Genomic DNA, 25,832 nt, shown 5'->3' with positions numbered 1-25,832 from the left:
CACACAGCACGTTAAGATCATTACCAAAAACACCACACCAAAGGATCAGCTACTCTAAATGATTTTATGTTACAATGGCATACATAAAGTTAATGATAACCCTATCATCCGTTACATTTATTAAGAAGGTTACAATACAATAGCACAAAAGTCTCAAGATTGAATTTGTTTTAAAATGCATCTAGTTCTTTATCAAATAAGCATAGAAATGAGGAAGCTATTTTACAGACAGGAAGCAGCAACATACAGTCTCAATTTCAAGAAAGAGAACCATAATACAAAATCAAACAGAGCTCAGCTATAAACAGTCACCTTTACTCTTCACGTATTACTTTGTCGATAAGACACAGGAAATCAAAACCTATTAGACTGACTGCTTCCACCGAAGGAAATTGTGCCAAGTTCTCCATTAATAGAAAAGTCAGTAGTAGAACAACTTTCTTCAAAGAAAGGAAACACCAGCAGCCATTCATATTGCGTACTATGATGTAGTGATATTAAGGTTACACTGGAAGGACAAGTTCTCCAGATCTTTTTTTAAAAAAAATCTTGTAATTTGATTTGTAAAATGTAGTTCGCCATATCCACTGTGCTTTTGAAACATTTATGTAGCAGGAATCTTGGGCAATCCAAATTCATCCACCAATACACCATCCTGTAAGGAAGAGAAAAAAAAAAGAGACAAGTTAACAAGTTCTGCATTTTTTCCCCACAATTTTCATTTAATGATATCTGTAATTGTCTTTGTGTGACAACTGAGATCAAAATAAAAGCAATTGGTATTTGATGCTGTATTACAGCAGTGAAAATCAAAAACATGAAAAACTAAGCTTATAAAGTCTATGAAAACAAGTTTAAAAATGCCATTTTAGCTCTTGAAAACAAAGAGCATGAAGTACACTGTATTCTCTCATGTACACATCTTTGAAAATAGTTAGCTTATGATTTAGAGGGCTAATTCATCATACATAAGTAGATCACTCCAAATACAGAAAGCATTAAGCACAATTTTTGTTTAACATATGGAGGATTCCAAACAACAAGCAACCCACATAAACATGATTCATTCTGAATATATGTATCTATTTTTCTTTTAAAGAAAAGACTCACTTTGTTTTTTGTATCGGTAGGAGTTCCTTCTGGGATTGCTGGAGCAGATGCGGCTTCATCTAAGTAGGAATTGTCTTCATCAGCTAAAATTTCATCACCTAGTGCATCCAGTTCTGAAATAAAATTATTAGGTAGGTTCAAAAATTAATCAAGGCATTTCTTTTGCAGAAAGAAAGTATCTCTTATACAGAAACATGGTTCACAATGAACCACTCTTTCTTATTTGCTTATTATGTTTCTTATTTAACTATCACTACGAAAACCACCCCCACCTGCCACTCAAAACAAGTTCAGGTAACAAAAGTTAAGTTTCTTGTAAGAAATGTAGGTTTATGCTTAAAAGAATAATTAAAATTGTTTTAGAATAATTAAAACTGTTTTTAAACACTGTGAGTTTTCCTCACCTGCTTCCAAGTCGTCCTCATCAATCTCTGGTGTTCCATAGCTTCGGCTCAGCGCTTCCTGGACTTCATTGGCTTCTTCCATCATATCTTCCAACTGATCTTGTATGTCCTGGAGCAACAAAAAAATCATCATGTCTCTATCCAACACTTTTAGCTAAATTTATCAGAGCGTAGCCACAACCAGCCTACAAGGTACTCACAGATATATAAATCCCTTTTTTACTTTTTTCAAGTTGGGGGCGGGGGGGAGGAAGTAGCATTAATACTGGTCATTACATATATATTCAGTATTATAGCACAGCCTCCACTACTGTTAAAAAAAACTAATAACGTAATAGGAGAATATGAAATCTGGAGAGAGTACGTCTACCTGCCAGAGAAAAACATCTGGCCTGAATATGCCAGAGCAACAACAAAAAAGTAGAAGATATTTTAGCATATCTATACCTATTGGCACTATACATAGATACAAATAAGAAAATCATCCTTGTCTAAGAGTTTATCACATAGGCACTATTAAAAATAGCACAGGAAAGAATTTAGTGGAATTCAGCACTGACATCTAATGAACATTTTAATGCAGCATGTTTGTTACACTTCAAGATACTATGTTTTTAAATTATGTTTTTAAATTGGATTTTCTGAAGATACTGTGAAGCTTTGCATGCTTCTTGAAAATATGTTTTTCAGTAACTACCATGAATAAGAACACAGTGGGGCAAAGAAGTAGCAACATGAGGGGAAAAAAAAGAAGGGATAAAGAAGGGATAGAACAAAGCAGTCGCTAACATTTACATAGATGTAGAGATGAAAGGAGGAATGAAGAAAGATGGAAGATTAGGCCAGTATGGAAACAATATGTAGTGCAGTAAAGGCAACAGCTGATTGTGTGGTACCAGAGACATTAGGAAAGAACGGTAGGTGATACCAAAACACCAAACAAAAAAACAGAAACCAAAACAAACAAACAAAAACCTAATGAGCTTGCCATTTACTTACTTAGTTCTCCACTCCCATCGCTATTTCAGTACACTGTTTCAATATTCTAAATTATTAGAGAGCAGCAGCTCACCTCGATTTGATCAATTTTGACTTGCTTGTAAGCTTTCTTCATTTCTTTCACTCCCAGTTTCATTGCATCAACCTAGAAAAGAATTAAATATGTTTGTATCTAATGTTTGTATCTACCCACATTACAAAAAAAGAAAGTTGAGATGAATATTGTACCGTTGTCTTTGTATCCTTGAGTGCCTGAATAGTGTAATTAGCTTGTTCCATATTAAAAGATTGTTGTGATAGATTATCCCTCTGTTGTTCATACCTGTTAAAAACAATGTAAATAATGTCTTAAAAATATCACCACACAAACCTTAAAAACACTATTAATTTTTAGAAATTTCAATCCTTGTTCACCATGGAAGTACTTGTACTGTCTATGTAATGCAAGTCTGCTTTATAAGAGGCTCATCAGAACATCTGAAATTCAAGTGTATACAGAAAATGGCATAGACTAAATACAAATAATAACATCCAACTGACTCTAAATATAATTCACTCAATTTTGAGAACCCAGAATGAAAGAGATGAACTATTCATCGGAATATATATATATATTTAGTCCTCAAACTAAATAAAAGGGCTAAATAAAATACGGAAAGTTGTAATTTCTCAGGGGAGATCCAGATAGAGCAAGATGACATCAGTACCTATCAAATTAGAATACAGAACAAAGTTAGGTAAATGTGATCTTTTGGAACTCACAGAGCTTTTGTAAAGGATAATTTCACTGTTTTACTAGAGTTCTTTGAGGGAGGCAGTGAGTGTGTATGGATGAAGATGATCCAGCTAACATAGGCTATTTCTTTCTGTCAACAAAGAAACAGAGTCCTCAGAAACTAAGCATGTGCTGTGTAAGAGGGAAAGCCCTCACAAGGAGGAATAAAAAGATAAACAGTTCTATGAAAATGCCACATTAATGTTCAGCAGTATTCAGAACAAGCAAAAAGCAAAATTGTGAGTAGCTAAGAAAGGAAAAAAAGAATATCATGCTATTTGCAAGGCAAACCTAAATTTTAAATACAGTGTGGAATTCTGGGTGCTTTATCTCAAAAAGAATGTAGCAGAACTGGAAAAGCTTCAGAGCAGGTCAGGGATGATTCAAACACAGAGCAGCTTCCGGACAAGGAATGACTAAGCACACTAAGGTTCAACAAGCTGCCAGAGAGATGACTGAGGGGTATGATGATGGCCTCTTATCCTCATAAGCAAAGCAAGTCCAGCAAATATAAATGGGGAAACAACTACTGAGTCTTTCAACACAGGCACTGAGAAGACATCAAATCAGATTAGCAGATTGCAGAGTCAAAAACAAAAGAAAGCAGTTGTCCTCATAACATCTAATTAATCTACTGTGCTCCTTGCCATACAGATTTAAAAAGTAATTGAGCAATTCTGTATAGAAGAAATTCTGTATAGAAAAATGAAGTACATTGTTTACAATAATCAAATAAAGATATAAACTGACTGGATTTGTCCTGTGCAGCAAGTTCAGGAGTCAAGTACAGCTTTAGTGATAAGCGGATTTATATAAGCTTTTCCCAATCCAAATGTATATACTCACATACAAAAAAGGCACAGATAACGCTGACACAAGGTGTGCACATAGCTGCTCCTGAGAGGCTGATTAAGCTAGTTCAGCTATTTTCTTGTAAAAATACTGAGAAGTAAGAGTACTGAAAAGATAAATGCCACTTTCCTTAAAAACAGCTTTTGGTTAACTCAGGATTGAGAAAGGTTTAAACTTACATTCGCTTCTGCTTTAACACTCTCAAAGCTTTCTGCTTTACTGTGTTCTGTAAGAGATGAAACAAAACATAATCAGGAAAAAGAAATTGATTTTACCCTCGTTTATACTATTTGAACATAATGTGTAACATTTACATTTTCCCAAAGAGTCTTCAGTTAATCATGCTGAGCTTAGCAGTCACATTCAGGGTTCATTCTGTACTAAAGAGTAATAAAGCAGACTTGGGTAAATGTTCCTAATAGCAAATACACTCGGAACTTCTAGCTCTTGAATTCGTTTTTGATAAGCAGAATATGAAGTCAAATGTGATCAAGCAGAACCATCTTGCATCAACACATTTTAATGGCCAGCATCAAGCAATACTGTAAAATACGTGATACTGTTTGTAGCGGATGTTTATCCCCTGGCAAAACAGTGCAGACCTTTTATTTTGGCAGATAAACTAAACAGCCTCTCTTACTAGACTTGATTCAGAAAACAGGAGGAAGAAGGGAAGCAAGCTTTCAGGCTGGGGAAACCACATTATATTTCAGATGAAACAAAGAAAATGAAATCCTGACTGGGTTAAGATGCATGTTTGACAGAGACTTTAGATTAGAAGTACATCTCCAGGATCTTACACCAGTTCAGTGATGCCAGACACAACTTTAAGAACCTGAAGCACCTACAGTACTACAGTACCAACCCATTACACGAGAAAAAGTCCGAGTCAGATGTTCTCATGCTTAAACCCCATAGAAGATTCTTACCTTTGCTGGCCCCTCTCTCATTTTCTTCATTTGATCCTTATATTTCACCAGCTCTGCATCAAGCCTTGCAATTTTCTTGTCAATTGACTCAGCTCTGCTATCCACCTTTCATACAAGAGGGGAAAAAGGGGAAAAAAAAAAGAGGGAGAGGAAGACAGGAGAAACATTCACTAAGCTGTTATCCATTGTACAATAAAACAATGACCTTGGTTTGAATGTATCTCTAATTTCCTGCTCTCATTCCTCACACAGTAATTTTATGAACAGTTTAAAGCCTGTAAGAAATCAAGTGTAAGAAACCAGAATCAAGCAAAGCAACAGAAGCGCTCTGCAGTAAGCCCTGTATGTAGCAGGCTCTGCTTCAGGATGCTCCTCTGCAAACCCACTCAAGCCACAAGCTCTGTGCAGGAACTTGTGCCTGTGCACAGCGCCAGGGACGAGGCCAGAATGGACACAGAGCATCTTATGTGCTGGCAGGTGAGGAGCAACGCGAGAGGAACAAGGATGTGTTCAGCAAGTCTAAAGGCTCTCTTCTGACGGGCAGAGAACATTAAAACTTCAAAAATAGATACAGATTATTCTAAGCATACACAAATTAAATATATATACACACACACACTGGCAATCACAGCATTCTTTTGAAAAATGACAAAAAAAAAAAACCCTATGATTTTTCATTCTGAGATTACAGGGATTAATATATAATCATATATTAATTTTAGAAAAAGATGAACAGGTGTAAATTGACAATTCTGACTTGCTAGCAGTGTATCTAAACATATATAATTACCATCACTTTAATTTTTGTGTCTTTAGCTCCTTTCAACTCACTGTTCTGTGACAGCAACATGCTTTTGCCAGAGGCATTTTGAGCAGAGCATTTGACATGAATGCTTTCTACACTAGAGACCAAAGAGCTCAGTCACAGCTGGCACTGAAAATTTTGCATTATGCTTTTTGTTATTCCAAACAATTTATTACTAACAAGAAAATAAGCTATTTTATGGTTTTTAAGGTCCTGTAAGTTCCAAGTCTAGCAACTCTCCAGGGTCTTCATCAACTAAGAGCATCTTTAAGGACAGCCTCCTTCCCAGGGGAAAACAAGCTATTTAGGCAAGAGCCTATAAGGATACACACAGATCTAGGAGAATCGGCCTCAGTCTTTGTTTGTGATGCCCATTATCTACATAAGCGCATAATCACAAACACAGAATCTGAACTTTTAGAACCAAACTGAGCATCACGCAAATACAGTACATCAGCTTCTGCAAATTCAGGTAAGGTGGTGTCCCAGCATCCATGTCCAGAAACTTGATGTTAAATGCACACATTATATGTTACGGAGATACACATACATCAGATGAAGGAACAATCCCTTCAAGAATTGACCCAATTTATGCTAAGGAAAGCTACATTATGCATTAAGACTCAAGGAGGTGCTTTCTGTTATTCACACACAAAAATACCCACACAGGAGCCTTTGTTATTGCTAATGAGACCAACCTAAGCACAAGAAAATGAAGTCATATCCCAAATCCCTATTAAACAAAATAGCAGCTTACTCCAAAACTTGTGTGTGTGTGTTTTATATATATATTTTTTCAAAATGACATTCTTAACATCATGGTCATAACTACCTTTGCTCTATGCTAAGTTTCCCCATAACTGCTTTGAAAAAACCTTTAGTCTGGAGTGTTGTTTCAAAGCAGAGCATGAAAACAGGCTGCCAATGCCACAATTCCTGATCTAACCTCCCTCCCACCACCCTCGTGACAGCTCGGAGCCCTCAGGAAAGCAGTAAATTCTGCAGGCACCAAAAGAGAGAGAGCAGGAACTGCAAGGGACAGAGCAGTCCCTTGGAGACTACCTGGAGAGATCGGACAGAAGCATGGACAGATGTTGCAGACAGACAATGAACTCAACAGCAACCAGACATCAGAGAGAAAGACTGGAAAAGCATTTGTCATTTTCAATTGACAAATCTAGAACCATTTAGATATTTTAATGTTTGATTTACAAACTGACTGTGATCATTCCTCAAAACTCTTAGAATACAATTAATGGATAATTGTTATTTAATAGATATCTGAGTTTTTTTCCTAGCAATAATTAGAAAAAAAAGCAAGCAATAAAAAAGCTCAGTAAGAGATTTTAAAAAGCAACTTGGCCATCTTTCAATTGTACAGAGAAATATGCTTCAAATCAAAAAGAAGAGAACTAAAAATTATGTGTGTCTCCAAACCACCAAATTTAACATGCTAAAGCAGCAGCATACATTTCTGATATCTCACCTTGCTCTTTTAATGATCTTTCAAAAGCAGTTTAAGAAAAATAATCCTAAAGATATCACTACTCCTTTAGCAGGACTTATCTGTTGTGAGTATGAACTGAAAACATTGCAAGCCTTTGACAAAAAGGACAAATGTGACAGCAAGACAAATTCATTCACAAACTTAGAACATCCAGAAGGATGTCCCAACACCTGCTCACATACATAATTGTTTTAAAAATTAGTTTCATCCACAGAGAATGAAAGTTGTCAAAACTGGAGGAAAAACACTAACATGGAATTCAGTAACAATAAAGTGGTTTACAACCTTGCCCGAGTCAAACACCTGCACTTAGAGCCAGCACTTCATTTCCGGACACTGCACTGAGAGAGACTCTCCATTTCATTTCTTAAAACCCATAACTCATTATTGGTTGCCAAAAAAATAAAAAAAGGGTCACATGTAAAATGAACCTGGCACTTTACTTTCCAGTTAACCTGATGCATCTTGTACAGCCCAATTCCCAGAGAATGTAATTATAAATAACTGGAAAAAATAAAACAGCATGCCGCTCCCAGTGGCTCATGTTTTTTGTTTGTTTGTTTGTTAATCCTGTACAGTCAACAAAAATAGGAACTGTTTAAAATATACTTATATATTGCAAAAGCCCAAGGGGACTGAACAAGCTCCTTGTGGAAGCAAAGCTGTTGGCACATCTAAAATTGGCTGGTCTCAAGGACAGAAAGCACGCATTACCTCAGAGTGGCAAGATCATTCCCGAGAAATCTAACAAATTATTTTGTATGTGAGGGAAATTAACGTATTGTGAGGGAAAAGATTTCCTGGTCTCTAGCTTTCGCTGTCAAAAGGGCAAACTGAAATGTAAACAATAGCATCTCAGATGGATTTCAGAATGCAGGAAGGAATGCGAAAGGGTATTTTTTGCGCAGACTTCTTACTTATGACTCAAACTGAGCACGCTTGGAGCTACCTTTTGACTGAGCGCTGCTAAAAAGCAAAGCGCAGGTTCTCGGCCAATAAAACAACATCCTACAGGACACAGCGGGCCCGCTCGCGCCGCGGCGCGTACCAAGCGCACACAGAACTACGCACGTCAAGCTGGCACGCACACACGGCGGTGCGGGGAGCCCGGCCCGGCCCGGTCCCGGAGCCCCCGCGGCCCCTTCGCGCCCGCGGGCCCTTGGGACGCCACGCACCGTGCCGATGCAGTCGGTGAGACTCGGTGGGGGCGCCTTGGGCTTCGCCTTGCCGAAGAAGCGGTTCATGGCGGCGGCGCTCGGACAACGGCACTAACGATCGCCCACCGCCCCGGAAACCCAGCGCCGGCTCCGCCCGCCACGGCGCCTGCGCCACCGCCTCGCCGGAAGAGCCGAGCGCGACGCCCTGCGGAAGGCGGAAGCGCCCTCACAGCAACGTGCACCCTAAGTTCCGCCCTTCCGTAGAGAGACGAGGTGTGATTGGCTACTCGGAATGAGGCGGGGCTACGCAGAGCCTATTTAAAGGGCCGCACCGCACAACGACCGCGGCCAAAGTCATGGCCACATCCGGTTAGTGCTGGGCGCGGAGCTGAGCGCGAGCCACCGCCCCGCCACCCCTTCGGAGGGTCCTTCTGCGTCATGTGAATAATCACTTCGTACTTATTTCCCAATGCAGTCTTCTCCAAATGATCTCAGCACAGATAATGCTTACATTAAAGTGTAATACCATAAAAACATGTGGCAAGAAGCAGCAAACCAAGAGCGCAACGTATCTGCTTAATTTATTGTTTTATGATAAGAACATTCAATACATTATTGAGGACCTAACATATCTTTAGGCTTCACCCACTGATCAAACTGGTCTGATGTGAGGAATCCCAGCTTTATGGCAGCTTCTTTTAATGTTGTCCCTTCTTTGTGTGCAGTTTTGGCAATTTTAGCTGCTTTATCATATCCTGTAACAAAATAAAGTGATCCAATTAGCTGTTAGCAACTCTACAAGATTTACTAGATATGAGAAAAAAGGATGCTTCATCCTTGAACTATCAATTTGTTAGGTATTACTGTTATGGATACATTGCTACTTAATTTGAAGTAAATGCACACCTCAAAGTGAAAGCAAATTCTGTTATTCTCATAATAAAGCACTGACATAAGAGTTCTATGTGATTTTATTCAACATGCTACTCAGTGACTTCTCCTTTTGAAATATCTCATATTGTAATGTTTAATTTTTCACTATTACTATAGAGGCCACTCTGGGACAAAGGGTATACAATTCTTCCTAGTTTCCTGTTTGATTCCTACTGGATTTTAGTCTTAATATACTGGAATGGCCACAGCAAACAGGATATATCTATCTTTAAGAGTATTTGGGGATGTTAATTAAGTTTTGACCTGACTCATAACTTGATCTCCTAAGTATTGTGACAATACAAACAATATATACAAAATAATGTTACTGCAAAATATTTTAATCAAACGCTACTGCAAAATATTACAGTATAATGGTTTAAGATGTCTCTGAGCCTTAAACTTACCTATATGAGGATTAAGTGCTGTCACCAACATCAGTGATTCACTCATTAGTTTATTGATTCTGTCTGTATTGGCTTGGATTCCAACTACGCAGTTGTCAGTAAAAGAAACACAAACATCTCCAAGAAGCCTTGCAGAATTTAACACATTTTTAATCTAACAAAGAGGAAAAAATACCAACTATTATTTATTATACCAACTCAGATATTAATATTTGTATTATCTGGTACATTTGTTCATAACTAATGTGCTCTTCTAATATCTACTATTTGCATAGCACATTTTTATAAAAGGAGTACAGTAAATATGCTCTTTCCTTTGTGGGTTGAAGTTCAGCCAGGCATATTTAAAGAAACTCTGCAAGAAGGACTTAAAAGCCAAATAATTCTTACATAAAAGTATGTATAAACACTATTTTGCAAATAGCAAGTAAAAATATATAAAGGTATTTGATTCAAGGGCATTTTTCCCCCTAGGTACCAATTAAGAGAAGACATCTAAAATATTGTCTGGTATTATTTTCTGCTCACAGAAACCATTACATGCCACTCTTTTGATAGCTATTTGTTTCTAACAATATTTATATTGTTAGGAACATCTCTTGGCTAAGCAATAGGATTTTTTTTTTCCAAATCACCAGATGCTATATACTTTAAGAAAGTCTGTTCAAATGGGTGAAAAATTAGTATCCCAAACAGACCTAGTTATGAAGAGACAAATTCTACTTTTATTAACAATTTGAATCAATCATTTCTAACCATTGCAAAAAAAGAGCAGCAGTCGGTCACTATAGGCCAAGTAGAAAAATAATATATGACTCATTGCTTCCCTTGTGCCTTGTATTTCTCACAAAAAGACAAGCACTCAAAATATCATCCCCACTCTAACCTCCATGCTATCCCTGCATCATCTTATACACAATTCTCTATGATTTTCAAGTTTTGATGCTTTTGTTTGCATTCTTTTTCTCAATTTCTTCTCATTTTTTTTCTTAGATGTAATATTAGATAGATGTAACAGTTAGCTAAATGTACATTTTTTAAGCACAGAGAAGGGGTACTCATGATAAGATTGTGGTTCACACCTTAGTCTTCATCAGTAAAACAAATTAGCATCGATAGTTCCTGCCTATCAAATTAACAATAATCATCACTTTTAGTGACAGTATTTTCTTTAGCCAAATTTTCTTTAGCTTTTCAAAAATTTTTGTCTCAAACTGTGATCCTGTCTTCCCACTTCTTTGGGCTGACTAACAATATGGACACATTGTTAAGACAGAAGCTTCATGAAAAAAAAGAAGCCTGGCAAAATAGTAAGAACTATACAAAAGAACCAAGTTTGTTCTCACTTTTATGAGCTGCTTTGATGCTTGTTTTAACAATATACTCACTGATTTTTTTTGCTTGTTATCTGACTATCTGTAAAAATGAGAACTTCAAGAGTCCTATATATTTAAAATGGTTTGAACTTACCATCATAGGCTTAAAAACATTTAGTTCGAAGTGTCCATTGCTACCTCCTACAGTAACAGCAACATGGTTTCCCATAACTTGGGCTGCCACCATGGTTACAGCTTCACACTGCGTGGGGTTCACTTTTCCTGGTTGTGGAAGGGAGAGAAAAAGGTAAAGCAGTAAGTCCTGTATCTACCAAATCACATTCAACAAATTATTTTTTTTCTAGCAGGTAGCATGTCTCATTCCTCAATAGCTACAACATCTAGAAATACAGAAGAGAAGTAATTTCAAAAATTATATTAAATTTACTGCACTTCCCAGTAATTCTGCTAGATTTTTTTTAAATGCATCTCACACCTACAAGAAAACCACCATTTAATTTCCCATTCTCTGCAAAATACAAAGCCTTCAATCACATATTCCCTTCTTTTGTAATGATAAAAAACATTTGCAGAATACAAAGTTCTAAAGAAGGCCACTCCTAAAAGCGACACCAGCAACGCCTTTGAGAGATGAATCTAATGTGCGTGAATAAAGCAACTCTAAATTATCACAATTTTTAACAGATTGTAATCTGACATTGTCCAAGTACTTAGGCATTTCTGGTAAAATCACTTTTAAATTGCAGTTAATTCAAGCAATTGTTACAAATTTGTTAAAATTACTTTGTATGGTTAGCATGGTTAGCATAAATTCAGCTGTCCAGTATTCATATACACACATTTCTTAGGAAAAGAGCAAGGAATGATTAATAATATTATTCCTTTCTTTCTTGTCCTGCCATAAACTGGGATCATTGCAGAAGGGAAGATGTGATTGCATAATGTTAACCAGGCTAGGAAGCAAAGACAGAAGTCAATTTAATTCACAATATTGGCCAAACAATCACCCTTTATGCAGCTCAAATAATGGATACGATTCAGAGATTGGATCATTTAAAGCCTGGTTTTGAGAAGTATGCTTGCATTAGTAGTTACATATACATGTACAAATATTAATACCTGGGACGCACTTTCCAACATGCAGCTGTGAAGGCAATTTTTTTTTAACACAAATTTTGTTAAAATAAGACAGAAGATAGAAACTGACACATGAATTGAACTTACTGAAATTTGTGCTAAGTTTTTAGTAAATACTTGTTAACAGATACTGGTCCAACACAAAAGAAACAGGTATTTTTTCCCTTTGTATATTACCTGGCATGATACTGCTCCCTGGTTCATTCTCAGGCAAGATGAGTTCCCCTAATCCAGAGCGTGGCCCAGAACCCAGGAACCGAATATCATTAGCTATTTTCATCAGGCTACACGCCACTGTGTTCATGGCACCACTGAGTTCAACTAGAGCATCATGAGCTGCAAGAGCTTCAAACTTATTTGGAGCAGTGACAAAAGGCAAACCTACAGGGAGAATAGAAAATATTAAAACTGAGCTATTACCTTGCAGACATAAATCTGATTATCAGGCACGTGATTTGCTTAATATACAACCTTACTAATAAAATTTTAAGTTCTTTTTTCCTTTCTAGACCTTTCCTCACACACTTTATAAACAGATTCAATTGTTTACAAAAGACAACAAAAGTTACTAAAATACAGAAAAATATAAAAGTTGAGAATTTGCCTTTAATGAACTTCAAACTTTCATAGCATGTGTTGCATCCTACATGTTGCTTTGTACAATACTTCATAAATGTCAAGAGTCTCTGAAAATTTAGCCTAACTTACAAATTTCCCCCATAACAGCAAGTTAGGTTCTTTAGACTCAATTTCCAGGGTGCTTTCTTTCAGTTATGGAGATACAGATTTTTGCATAGCAGTGCAGATATTAGGATAAATAAAAAGTAATCACAACAGAAGCGGTTACACAAAGAAGAAAAAAAGACACATCCAAATTTTAAGTTTTGGCCTTGGAAAGGAGCATGAAAGCTGGTTCTGGCTTAGTAGGATGCCTAAAACTGCTGCCAACAGGAGGAGCACAAGAGCAACAGAAGCAACAGCTGGGTATACCTCAGTTGGAGGCTAACTTCCTAAAAAATCTCTGATGGATTCTTCACGCAGCAAAATGAGCCCTGCAGGGTATAAGAAATTCTTGATCCTCTACTATACAACATTTATTAGAACAAAAATGCTGCTGAAAATTTTCTTGTAAAGCATGAAACTTCACATTCATGTTTTCCAGGCATTTTTAAAGGTATTGCTACACAAGACAAAGCAAATTAACTGGTTTGCAAATCAAAAAACTTCAACAGCTCTATAAATTAGTCTTAAATATATTAAGACAACAACAACAAAAAGCAGTTAATTACTCTCTCACATTGAAAAAAAAAAGTATTTTGCCTGTGCTTTCCTCCTCTTTAGTGTCACATCACTCCAGATTAAGAAAGAAGGAGCAGAGATAAATGGAAATACTATGGCTGGTCTAGTAATAGAAGCATTAAACAGTATCCATTCCCAATAAGCCTTATTCAGAAAAGCACAATTTCGGTGGCCTTTACTGCACTGAGTACAAGTAGAAAAACACCTTACATGAAAAATCCTATGCATAAAAGACTGCATTTGCAGAATTTATTTCAATGACAACTGAACGTTTTAGTTTAAATTTAACTGCATGTGCTACATCTACTGCTTTATTGATAACTCTTATATTTATGATGCCTCACCTGTCAGTTCAGCCACTTTGGCAGCAACCTTCTCAGCAAAGCCAATTCTTGTATTTAATCCTGTACCAACTGCAGTCCCACCTGCTGCCAGCTGATAAACTCTTGGCAAGGTTGATTCAATCCTAGCCACACCATATTTAATTTGTTGAACATAACCACTGAATTCCTTTGAAAGAAAAGAGGACAAGAAAAGAAACACCAAAGATGACAAACAAAAATAAGCATCTAACATTATTTAAATATTTAACACGATGAGGTTCTTATTTAAAAATATAAAGACACTGAAGTTCTCACAAATGATAAAGCTTTTATTAGAAGACTACTCACAAATGTTGAGCATTTACACCTAAAAATAACTTGCATATAAAAAATACAGACACTGCACTTTTCCCCTTTATCTCAGTTGGGTAATCTGTAGAACCTGAACCAAAGGTAAATCAGCTTTCAATATTATCAGTTTAAATTGATTCTTTACCAAGTTAACGCAATATAAGCCATTTTTGGACATATGATAACCAAGATTAGATTTGAATATTTTTAGTAGTATAAATTACACTAGTTCTAAAATTTATCTTTTTTTTTGTCTTGGTAAAACCTCATTTTATATGTTTACAAAACACAAATGAACTGTACCTTATTCCTTCTGATGTCACTGCAACAGAAATGTATCATGTATCACATTGTGCTATTTGGCAAAATAAAATTAGTTGAAAATAATTTACACATTTATATTTTACCACTTTTACCAGGAAAAAGATTGCAAAAACATAAGGAAATTTGTGACGCCATTCTTAGAGCACAGAATTCAGCAGCAAACATCAGTTAAAATGAAAACACTGCAATTGAGATTCAACTGGTTTCTTACAGTTTGCGCTAATTTTAGACTTCCTTGAGTTTGCCTCAGGAAAAACTACTTTCATCCATTAAATTTTCAAGAATGTTCTAAAGAAAGAGAAAAGATTTTTTTTACCTGCCCAAGTGTAAGTGGAACAGCATCCTGTGTATGAGTGCGTCCTATTTTTATGATTTGGGAAAATTCTTTGGATTTTGCTTCAAGTGCATTCTCTAGCTTCTTTAGTCCAGGTAACAACACCTCATTAACCTCCTGGGCAGCAGCAATATGCATTGCTGTTGGGAACGTGTCATTGGAGCTCTGTGAAGGAAATTAAAGAAATTTATATACAGTAATTCTCACCATTTGTTGCTGTAAGATCTACCTGTGTGGCTTCATCCTTGTAAGAAGAAATGAGGCACAAAATAAGCAACATAGAGGTGTTCCAAAAGCTAATTTGCAGAGTGAATAAAAATCTTCCAAGTTCAAATCCAGCACCTTAATGATAAAAACCACCTTATCTAACTTTACCTGTGGAAAGTTAACTGCTTAATGAGATTGTCTCTCATAAGTTGTTAGCAATTCTTTAATTTTGCAGTGAACTGAGGTAAAAAACGGATGGAGCATTTTAAATAAACTGTAGATGACTAAAAAGATAACATATTGCTTTGGTAATAATAATTCAGTAGCTTTCAGAATATTGACCCACCACAAAAGATGAGGAAGGGATATAACTAACTCAGTCGCCTAAACTTACCTAATCTAAAGAAAATATTAAGATTTAAGTACAACAAAAATAAGACTGTTTGCCAAAATCCAAGGGGAAAAAAAAAGTGCAAGTTTCTTTCTTTCTAATACAGGAATTTAGCCACTTTACTATTATTTCTACATGCTTTATGTAACACATGATGCAGATAACAGCTACAGCTACTACAGCTACTCAAGCTTAACAAACTGGACCTAGCACAACCATTCACCAACACTTTAAAGTTAATTTAATCTGAAAAAAAATACAAACCTGAAAAATTCATTTGCCAAATCTGTACACCAGTCTCACAAAACTTGATTTAATTGACAAAATATATAATTTTAACAGTAAAAAAAAAAAAAAAAAAAGAATATAGTGACCTGACTTTTGTTAACATGATCATTGGGATGTACTGGCTTTTTACTCCCCAGTTGGCCTCCCATTATCTCAATGGCTCTGTTGCTGATGACTTCATTGACATTCATATTGGTTTGAGTTCCAGACCCAGTCTGCCACACCACCAATGGAAAGTGATCATTTAATTTTCCTGCAGCTACCTATAATGGAAAAATAGAGAGACGATTTATTCTATTGGGACAAAGAAAATTAAGAAGCCTAAAATTATTTGAAATAGAGCTATCAAATTTGTAATTGTATTTTTATTAAATATATATGCACACACACACATCTATTAAAAGATATATCTCAATCATATTTGAAAAATCAACATATAACGATTGTGGATTTATACTAGACAGTTAAGAATAGAGTTTGATGTTAGGCTTTAGTTAGACTTTTAGAAGATATCGTTTAATATCATGTTCTAAAAAGCAAGGGATATCTTATGGTGACCCTAAAGCTGAATAATTATCTCCAGATTTTAAATATATATGACAGTCACAGAATCACAGAATGCTTAAGGTTAGAAGGGACCTCTAGAGATTATCTAGTCCAACCCCCCTGCTCCAGCAGAGACACCTAGAGCACGTGGCACAGGGTGGCATCCAGGCGGATTTGGAAGATCTCCGGAGAAGGAGACTCCACAACCTCTCTGGGCAGCCTGTTCCAGGGCTCTGTCACCCTCACAGTAAAGAAGTTCTTCCTCATATGGATGTGGAACTTCCTGTGTTTCAACTTACACCCATTACTCCTCGTCCTGTCCCCAGCCCCCACGGAGAAGAGCCTGGCCCCATCCTCCCTACAATCACCCTTCAGGTACTTGAACATGTTGATTAAATCTCCTCTCAGCTTTCTTTTCTCCAGACTAAACAGGCCCAGCTCACTTAGTCTTTCCTCATACGATTGATGCTCCAGTCCCTTAATCATCTCTGTGGCTCTCCGCTGGACCCTCTCTAGAAGCTCCATGTCCCTCTTGTACCGGGAAGCCCAGAACTGCAGCCAGTACTCCAGGTGCGGCCTCACCAGAGCTGAGTAGAGGGGCAGGATCCCCTCCCTCGACCTGCTGGCAACGCTCCTCCTGATGCAGGCCAGGATCCCATGGGCCTTATAGAATCATAGAATGCTTAGGGTTGGAAGGGACCTCTAGAGATCATCTAGTCCAACCCTCCTGCACACGCAGGGTCACCTAGAGCACGTGGCACAGGACTGCATCCAAGCGGGTTTTGAAGATCTCCAGAGAAGGAGACTCCACAACCTCTCTGGGCAGCCTGTTCCAGTGCTCTGTCACCCTCACTGTTAAACAATTTTTCCTTAAATTCCTGTGGAACTTTTGGTGCTTCAGTTTGTGGCCATTACCTCTAGTTCTGTCGGTGGCCACCACTGAAAAGAGACCGGCACCATCCTCTGCACTCCCTCCCTTGAGGTACTTATAGACACTGATCAGATCCCCTCTCAGCCTTCTCTTCTCCAGGCTGAACAGGCCCAGCTCCCTCAGCCTCTCCTCATAGGGCAGATGTTCCAGGCCCCTGATCATCCTTGTAGCCCTGTGCTGGACTCTCTCCAGCAGCTCCACATCCCTCTTGTACTGTGGGGCCCAGAACTGGACACAGTACTCCAGATGCGGCCTCACCAGGGCTGAGCAGAGGGGCAGGATCACCTCCCTCGACCTGCTGGAGACGCTCTTCTTCATGCACCCCAGGATCCCATTGGCCTTCTTGGCCACGAGGGCACACTGCTGCCTCATGGTCAACTTGTGGTCCACCATGACACCCAGGTCCCTCTCTGCAGAGCTGCTCTCCAGAAGGTCAGTCCCCAGCCTGTGCTAGTGTCTGGGGTTATTCCTCCCCAGGTGCAGGACCTTGCACTTGGCCTTGTTGAATTGCATGAGGTTTTTTACCACCCAGTTGTCCAGTGTGTCCAGGTCCCTCTGGATGGCAGCGCAACCCTCTGGGGTATCAGCTACTCCTCCCAGTTTCGTGTCATCAGCAAACTTGCTAAGGGAGCACTCTGTGCCTTCATCCAGGTCACTGATGAATAAATTGAACAAGACTGGACCAAGGACTGACCCCTGGGGGACCCCGCTAGCTACAGGCCTCCAATTAGACTCTGCACCGCTGATCACCACCCTCTGGGCCCTGCCATCCAGCCAGTTCCTAATCCACCTCACTGTGCACTCATCTATCCCACACTTCCGTAGCTTGCCCAGGAGGATGTTGTGAGGGATGGTGTCAAAAGCCTTGGTGAAATCAAGATAGACCACATCCACCGCTCTCCCGTCATCTATCCAGCCGGTCATTTCATCATAGAAGGCTATCAGGTTAGTCAAGCAAGATTTCCCCTTGGTGAATCCATGCTGACTACTCTCGAGCACCTTCTTGTCCTCCATGTGCCTGGAGACAACGGCCAGTATGAGCCGTTCCATCACGTTCCTTCTTGGCCATGAGGGCACATTGCTAACTCATGGTTAAGCTGTTGTCAACCAGGACTCCCAAATTGCTCTCTGCGGAGCTGCTTTCCAGCAGGTCAGCCCCTAATGTGTACTGGTGCCTGGGGTTATTCCTCCCCAGCTGCAGGACCCTGCACTTGTCCTTGTTGAACCTCACGAGGTTCCTTTCTGCCCAACTCTCTATCCTGTCTAGGTCTCTCTGAATGACAGCACAGCCCTCAGGAGTGTCAGCCACTCCTCTCAGTTTGGTGTCATCTGCAAACTTGCTGAGGGTGCCCTCTGTGCCCTCATCCAAGTCACTGATGAACAAGTTGAAGGACACTGGGCCCAGGACTGACCCTTGCGGGACACCACTGGCCACAGGCCTCCAACCAGACTCGGCCCCATTTATCACCACCCTCTGGGCTCTGCCATCCAGCCAGTCCTCAATTCACTTCACTGTCCACTCATCCAGTCCACACTTCCGGCGCTTCCCTATGAGGATGTTATGAGAGACTGTCGAAAGCCTTGCTGAAGTCAAGATAGACAACATCCACAGCTCTTCCATCGTCCATCCAGCCAGTCACCTCATCATAGAAGGCTATCACGTTCATCAGACACAACTTTCCCTTAGTGAATCCATGCTGACTACTCCTGATGACCTTCTTTTCCTTGACATACCTAGAGATGGTCTCGAGGATGAGCTGCTCCATCACCTTTCCAGGGACAGAGATGAGGCTGACCGGCCTGTAGTTTCCTGGCTCCTCCCTCTTGCCTTTTCTGAAGACTGGAGTGATGTTGATTTTCTTCCAGTCCTCCGGTACCTCCCCCGCTTTCCATGATCTCTCAAAGATGATGGAGAGCTGCTGAGCAATGACCCCTGCCAGTTCCCTCAATGTTTTTGGGTGCATCCTATTCAAGCCCATAGATTTAAGGCTGTCCAGTTTGCCTAAATAATCCCTAACCCAATCCTCCTTGACCATCGGAAAGTCCTCCTCTCTCTTGGTTCTCTCTCTTGTCTCCAGGCTCAGTACATGGGAACTGGCCTTAGCAGTAAAGACTGCGGCAAAGAAGGCATTTAGTAACTCTGCCTTCTTTGCATCCTCCCTCACCAAGGTACCTTCCCCATTCAGCAGTGGACTAACATTTTCCCTAGTCTTCCTCTTGCTGCTGATGTATTTGTAGAAGTCCTTCCTGTTGCCCCTGACATCTCTCACTAACTCTAATTCCAAACAGGCCTTGGCCTTCCTCATTGCATCCTTGCGTTCTCTGACAATGTTCCTATATTCTTCCCATGTGGCTAGGCCCTTCTTCCACATCCTGGTATTATGCTTTTCAAGAAATAATCTTAGGAATTTTCCATCTTATACAGAAGCAAAACTCTCAAAAAACAAGCAGAAAAAAACAAAAACAAAACAAAAAAGTACAAAACCCTTCCATGATAAACTTGATTCCTTTGAGTTAAGGGCAGGGTTATCACTGCAAGGTTATCTGGAAACATGACAATAAAGCCTCAGGCAACTTTCAGAGATAATGAATAGGGCTAAAAAGCTGAAAAGCTAGATGCCTTCCAGCCACGAGCACTCCAGGTACACTTCTAACTAGGAAAGCCCTACACATCACGGGAAGTGACTAGCTGTATATTTTGGAGCTCTTTAAAAGTCTTGGGGCTTGAGACTCGTGGGGCTACAGCTGGTAGAAAGCAAATTTAGCTGCTGAAAGCTATAGAAGCTGTTCAGAACTGTAAAAAAATGCTACTGCACTGACTAAATATGGCTGTTGATTTATACTAAGTAGGCACAGTGGATACAGACAATTGTCATTCACAGTACTGTGGAATTGGAACCTGAATTTCTGAAATTCAGGAATTCTGAATTCAGGAATTTTAACCTGGAAAAGAAGAGATGCCTCCATGTGTCACATCATGATCCCTCCAACCATAAAAGTGATACTAAACAAGTGCAGTTATAGTAGTAAACTTACGTCTGAAGAGGATTTAGACCAAGATTTAATACTAGCACTGAATTCAGCAATATTATATTCCCCTCCTAAGTTTTTGGACTGTTTTTCTGGCACGAGTCATCCCACAAATACTTTGCAAGTAATGCACCGTGTTAGCAGAGGGGGAAAACTGCATTACATTAAAAATGTAAGCATTAAAATGTATTGGAACATTCACTCATTTCTGAAAATACAAGAAGTAAAATATTATTAGGTAAAATATCTTATCAGCCTCAAAAACAAAGTTTACTAACTACAAATGTATTGCCCCAGCAATCTAAGAAATGCAGGGCGTCTTCCCCCAGGTACCAAACAATCTTCCTGTGAAAAGCTACCAAAAATACCATGAAAGTTCCAGCATGTTGAACAGTTTGTTCCTACCTCATCGGCTGCCTTTATGATAGCATTTGCAATGTTTGGTTCAAGACCATAATCCTGATTTACTTCAGCAGCTGCTCTCTTCAAGATGCCGAAAGCCCTTATGACTTGAATCTGAGACACAAGAGAAAGTTTAAACGTGTTTTTTCCCCTAAGAAAATTTTAGAAACATGTTACACAGATCTAATTGAAAACTAAACTTTCTTAACTTTAATCCAGCAAGTAGTCCATCAAGCAACTCAAAGAGCAATCAAGGTCACATTGACTGTGCTGCCATTTATCTAAGTAATACATAAAGCAGTACGTAGCACATCTTATCCTCTCTCTGAAAGCTAAGGTCTTTGATGCTAATCTGCATCAAAGCAGATTATGTGCAATCTGCTATAATGCAATAAAATAGACAGAAAATATTTTATGTGCAATGAAATAGACAGAAAATAACTGGTAGCCTTTCTAAAATAGCCTTTTAAAGATAAAACATTCAGTATATACAAAAGGAGTACATGACACTTTGTGTCTTACTACTACTGAAAGCACAGCTGCAAGTAAAAAAGCAACTTCACATTTGCTTACGGTATGCAAAACATTCAGAAACAAACAGCATCACAGGAAATATGTAACTATAATATATAATAATATTCACACTCTTTGGTCTTCAGAAATAAAAAACATGTCTTTCATTTTTATCTGTTTATTTAAAAAAATAAGCAACACAATAAGTAATTATTCAAAAGCAATGTTCAATTTATTGACCTGAAATAAATTGATTTCACAGTGAAATATCTTGCCATGGAGATTCTAGATTTAATTACAATTCAAAGTTGCTGATATTCTCAGTAAAAGACTAAGAAAAAGGTATGCATTCTGACATCCACAAACGTACAGAAAAGAAATGAGCACAGAATGAAATTACTTACTGGCATCCTTTCTGAAACACCTCCTATCTTGAAGTTCATTGTTGATCTCACAGTCTGGGCACCATAATACTTGTCACTTGGGACCTTCAGTTCACCAAAGGTGTCATATTCTGTCCTAAAAGACTGTTGACTGGACTATGGAAAAGGAAGAAAATACTTTTCAAACACTGGTAAACAGAATAGCGTTTTTGAAAGTAGACATAACTAAGAAAAAAAATGCACAAAAGGAGGAAAGATATCAGATGTTAATATTAGCTACAAGTATCTTTTCTAACTGTATTTTCAAAAAAAAAATCTGATTTTGAGTACTGGTCTGTTTTACTTGTTCTTTGCTTTATGGCTCTCCATATTCTTGAAGGGGAGCAGAGCTAGATATTCAGCAGAAGCCCTTCTTGAGCAACAGTGACTTTCTCCAGCAGCCTGCTCAGCTCTATAATAAGCTTGCTGTGGACCATTATGCCATTCCTATATTCTTTGATTTTCTTTATCCTATTTTAATCACTTACCATTCACTGACATGCTATTAAAGAAACAAAACATAGCTAATAATCATCTAGTATCTTACAGTCCAAAATGTTTAATCTGGACATTGTGAATGTACACATGCATATATTGGTATGCATGCTGCATTTGAAATCCGAACACCTTCGCTAGAAACCTTCTCTGGAACTGGATAAGCAAAAACAATTCATTTCCAAGCCCAACTCCTGATACAGTTATAGGAGCCATGGTCAAATAACACAGAATGTTTAATCAGCCATAACCTTTTAGCAAAAAGCCAGTAGTTGCACAACTGATTCCTCCAGTTATATAATTCTGAAGTCAACAATGGTGAAACAAAAATAGAAACTCAGAGATCAGCATTCCAAGTACATCGGTTAAAGTAACCTTTAATAACAAAAAACGTATTGTGTGTTCCCTAGCAATCTCCACATCACACAGATTCACAAAGATTTTCAAGTGAAGTAAGGAGATGAGCTTCTTAGAGCCATGTGTTATTTGCTGATTCATCAAACACTAGAAAAAAATTGAAGGGATATTTTTTCCATTCATATCTAAATAACTAAAACACTGACAGGCAATTAAAATTATTTCAGTTTTGGTAACCAAGAAGCAACAAGAATTATCATCATTAACCTTAAATTAAGGCAAAAATGATGCAAACAATCACAAAAACTTGTACAAAGATTATATGGGACACTCATTTTCAGATATCCACTGAAGTATTCATTTTAGTTATGTTACCATTTGCATAAGTACAGTAGTAGCACACAATGCAATGTAAGTATCTTGAAGAATTCTGCATGACTGACTAGTATAGCAGTTTGCAGAACTGAGCACGTTTCTGTGTTAAAAGTATGTGCTTCCCACCTCCTTAGAGGGAACTCTCCCTCCTGGGTGGTATCACCTGAATGCCCCAGTTCCCCTATTGAGGGTGGATTTTGTGGTCATTTTGAGACCTAGGGAACGGAGGGCCCAGTGTGCAACAGTGTGACAGATGCTCATCCGTGGCACTCCCCTAGTCCCGCTCCACTGGGCCACAGAAGGAAAGAAAAGGAAACATAGTGACAAACTAAGGCAAATTCCTATGTTCACTTAGTTTCCATCATAGCACAACAAGGTCAGCTGTGAACAGGAATTCCTCACCTTTACAAAACCAAAACCTGTGACTTTTTTCCTTTTTTTTTTTTCTTTTTCTTTTTTTTTTTTTCCCTCCAGGAGAGTCCTGACCAGGTGTGCTCTGCCTCCACAAAAACCCAATAACCCACAGTCCAAAGCTGATGTAGTCTAGGCAAACACAACTGTACCTTTGCCTCATTGCTGGAAACTATTTTGACACTGGAGAGGATTGCACCATAATGTACCAGAGAAATTCAAATGCCTGTTGTACTGCAATAATGCTTTCTATAGAAAATCACATTCTGATTTCTGTATGCAGCAACTTTTGGAAAGAAGCATTTCAGTTTGAATAAGTGTCACTAGCATGTCTAAGCCATTCCTTAAAGAACAACAGAAAATGGAATCTGTACTCTTCCTGCTCTCTTTTGTAAGATGAACAGGCTTTCCTTGTTTCAAAGCATGGTATGTGCTTGATATACCAATTAAATCACAAATTCTGAAATTTATTCTTTAGAAAACAGAAATGAGTATTTTACAACATTTGGCTGAGGAAAGAAAGAACCCAGTTCTATTTAAATCATCTCAATTGAAATCCGGTTCAATTTAGCACCAAGTTAAGGCAATACAATAGTCACACTGCAAGACAACAGGCAGATTAGGCTCTGCCTAACTATAACGTGTTCAAAAAGTCATCTTTTGCTGCTGAAAAACCTCTGCAAACATCACAAAGTGACTTATTTACATTTAAGTACAGGATTGTTTTCCTTTCCCCTCCGAATGGCCACCATAAAGTTTCCTGTCAAAGGGTTTTTTGAGCTTGAAAATCACCAACGAACATTTTGCTACAAAATCTGCAACACTTAAACACAAGCAATTAACTGTATCATGAATCGCTATTTACAGGATAAGTTATATTTGAGACTGCCAAAGAACATATTTCATGTAAGTTCACAGCCTTCATAAATACCAGATCTGAAGACCATGATCTATAACAATCTTTCTTAAATGATGTGGCAAAAGAAAATTAAAAAAGAAAAATCCTGACAGGCCAATGGTTTAGGAGTTACATATCGGTTTTGACTCCAGCTTTCTCATATATTTCTTTCATCATACAAACGATTAACTTGGAAGTTTGTCTTTTTACACAATTTTCTGTACTATAAGTAATACTACAGATCAGGAACTAATATTCTAGTTATTTGATTAAATGTATTGAACATTAAACATCTTGCTTTCTGCTGAGATTCTTCTGACAGTTGACAGACTTCTTGCTTTTAGCAGCAAACTCCTACTACAGCTCATACAACATCCTGTTACCACCGAGATTCACACTCCCTCATTTGAACAGCATTTCTATTTTTATGCTAAACCGTGTTCAGTACATGCGCCCCACTCATGCTTTTGCCTGACAGTTGACCGGCTATGCTCAAACAGAAGTTTGGGCTACTGGATAAAGTAGCAGTTTCAGGAAATTCTCAGCAGCAGTTAGAGCCATCTTTCTAGTTTTCAAGCTAATTTACAGGATCCTATCTGTCTGTGAGGCTTTAGTTTGGTCCTTTTTATACTCGGCAGCTCTAAGGAAGAGCACAGAGATTTTAGGGAAGAAGCTGCTGGACGCCAACGCCTTTCCCAACGGCGCCAGCAGCAATTGCTTCCTCACCGTCTCCCCCAAGCTCAACTCAGCTCAGCTCAGGCAACTGCTAAATGAATAAATGAACAAATAGATAAATAATGAAGCGCGCAGACGCCAGCGCTGCGGAAGGAAAATGGCGGCCCGGCCCCCGCTGCCGTTAGCGCCGCGGGGCGGGGCCAGGGCGGGCGCCCGCGCAGGCGGCGGCGGCGGTTGAAGGTCACGGCGCCCCCCCGGCCCCTGCTCACCATGGCGGCGCGCGGCGGCAGGAGGGCGGCCCGCGGCGGCAGCAGGGCGGCGGGCAGCGGGTGCGCAAGCGGCGGCGCGGCGCAGCGGAGGAGGCGCAGTGAGCGCTGCATGGCGGCGCCGGCCGGGGACAAGGCGCCGGGGGCGGGCAGCGCCGCCGACCCGCCCCGCGCGGCCCTCGGGTGGCGCCTGCGCGCGCCCCGCCGCCGCCCCCAACGTCCCCGCCGCGTAAGATACAGAATCAAGAACAAGCCACACATCCACTTTTCTTTTTTTTTTTTTTTTTTTTTTTTTTCTTCTTTTCCTCCCCAACAGCAACCAGCATATAAAACATGCAGCAGGTGAGAAAAAAACAAGCATTTGTCAAAAGAGAAACGCTTCATTCAGTTCCAACACTCGAGGACAATGCCCCGGCTCGGAATTACTCGCAGGAAGACTGCTCTGGACTCCAGCACTTGCATAAGCGTGTCTGCACCCTTCAGCAGAGCACAGACAGGTCAAGCCGTGGCAGGCTTAACCCTTTAGGGGAGTTCTCTTCTGCAATGTCAATTTTTATTTCCAGCAAGAAAAGGCAGGCTAGGAAAGAGAGAATACACAAAGAATACACCACAACGGTATTTTCAACGGTTCCAGAGCCAGGG

At 39.2% G+C, this 25,832-nt stretch overlaps 2 protein-coding genes across 2 annotated transcripts; both read right to left on the bottom strand.

Moving 5' to 3' along the window:
- Positions 1–50: 50 nt before the first annotated feature.
- CHMP5 (charged multivesicular body protein 5) lies at positions 51–8,660 on the bottom strand. Its single transcript, XM_010217385.2, has 8 exons — positions 8,557–8,660; positions 5,070–5,174; positions 4,320–4,366; positions 2,742–2,835; positions 2,587–2,658; positions 1,515–1,623; positions 1,111–1,223; positions 51–655 (listed from the first exon to the last, which is right to left on the bottom strand). Exons 1-8 carry the CDS (start codon positions 8,623–8,625, stop codon positions 605–607), a joined length of 660 nt encoding a protein of 219 aa, XP_010215687.1. The 5' UTR covers positions 8,626–8,660; the 3' UTR covers positions 51–604.
- A 416-nt stretch (positions 8,661–9,076) lies between these two features.
- FH (fumarate hydratase) lies at positions 9,077–25,205 on the bottom strand. The gene is made up of 10 exons (XM_088526168.1): positions 25,194–25,205; positions 21,696–21,830; positions 20,782–20,892; positions 15,956–16,132; positions 14,966–15,148; positions 13,996–14,161; positions 12,530–12,733; positions 11,349–11,476; positions 9,879–10,032; positions 9,077–9,293 (listed from the first exon to the last, which is right to left on the bottom strand). The coding sequence occupies exons 1-10, from the start codon at positions 25,194–25,196 to the stop codon at positions 9,151–9,153; spliced, it is 1,404 nt and encodes a 467-aa protein (XP_088382294.1). The 5' UTR covers positions 25,197–25,205; the 3' UTR covers positions 9,077–9,150.
- Between the last annotated feature and the right edge of the window lie 627 nt (positions 25,206–25,832).

This window comes from Tinamus guttatus, unplaced genomic scaffold, assembly GCF_059628265.1.
Source record: "Tinamus guttatus ecotype Peru unplaced genomic scaffold, ASM5962826v1 Tinamus_guttatus_pri_ptg000025l, whole genome shotgun sequence".
NCBI lineage: Eukaryota > Metazoa > Chordata > Aves > Tinamiformes > Tinamidae > Tinamus > Tinamus guttatus.
The sequence above is the reverse complement of the archived record's forward strand: the minus strand, read 5'-3'. Positions and strand labels throughout refer to the sequence as shown.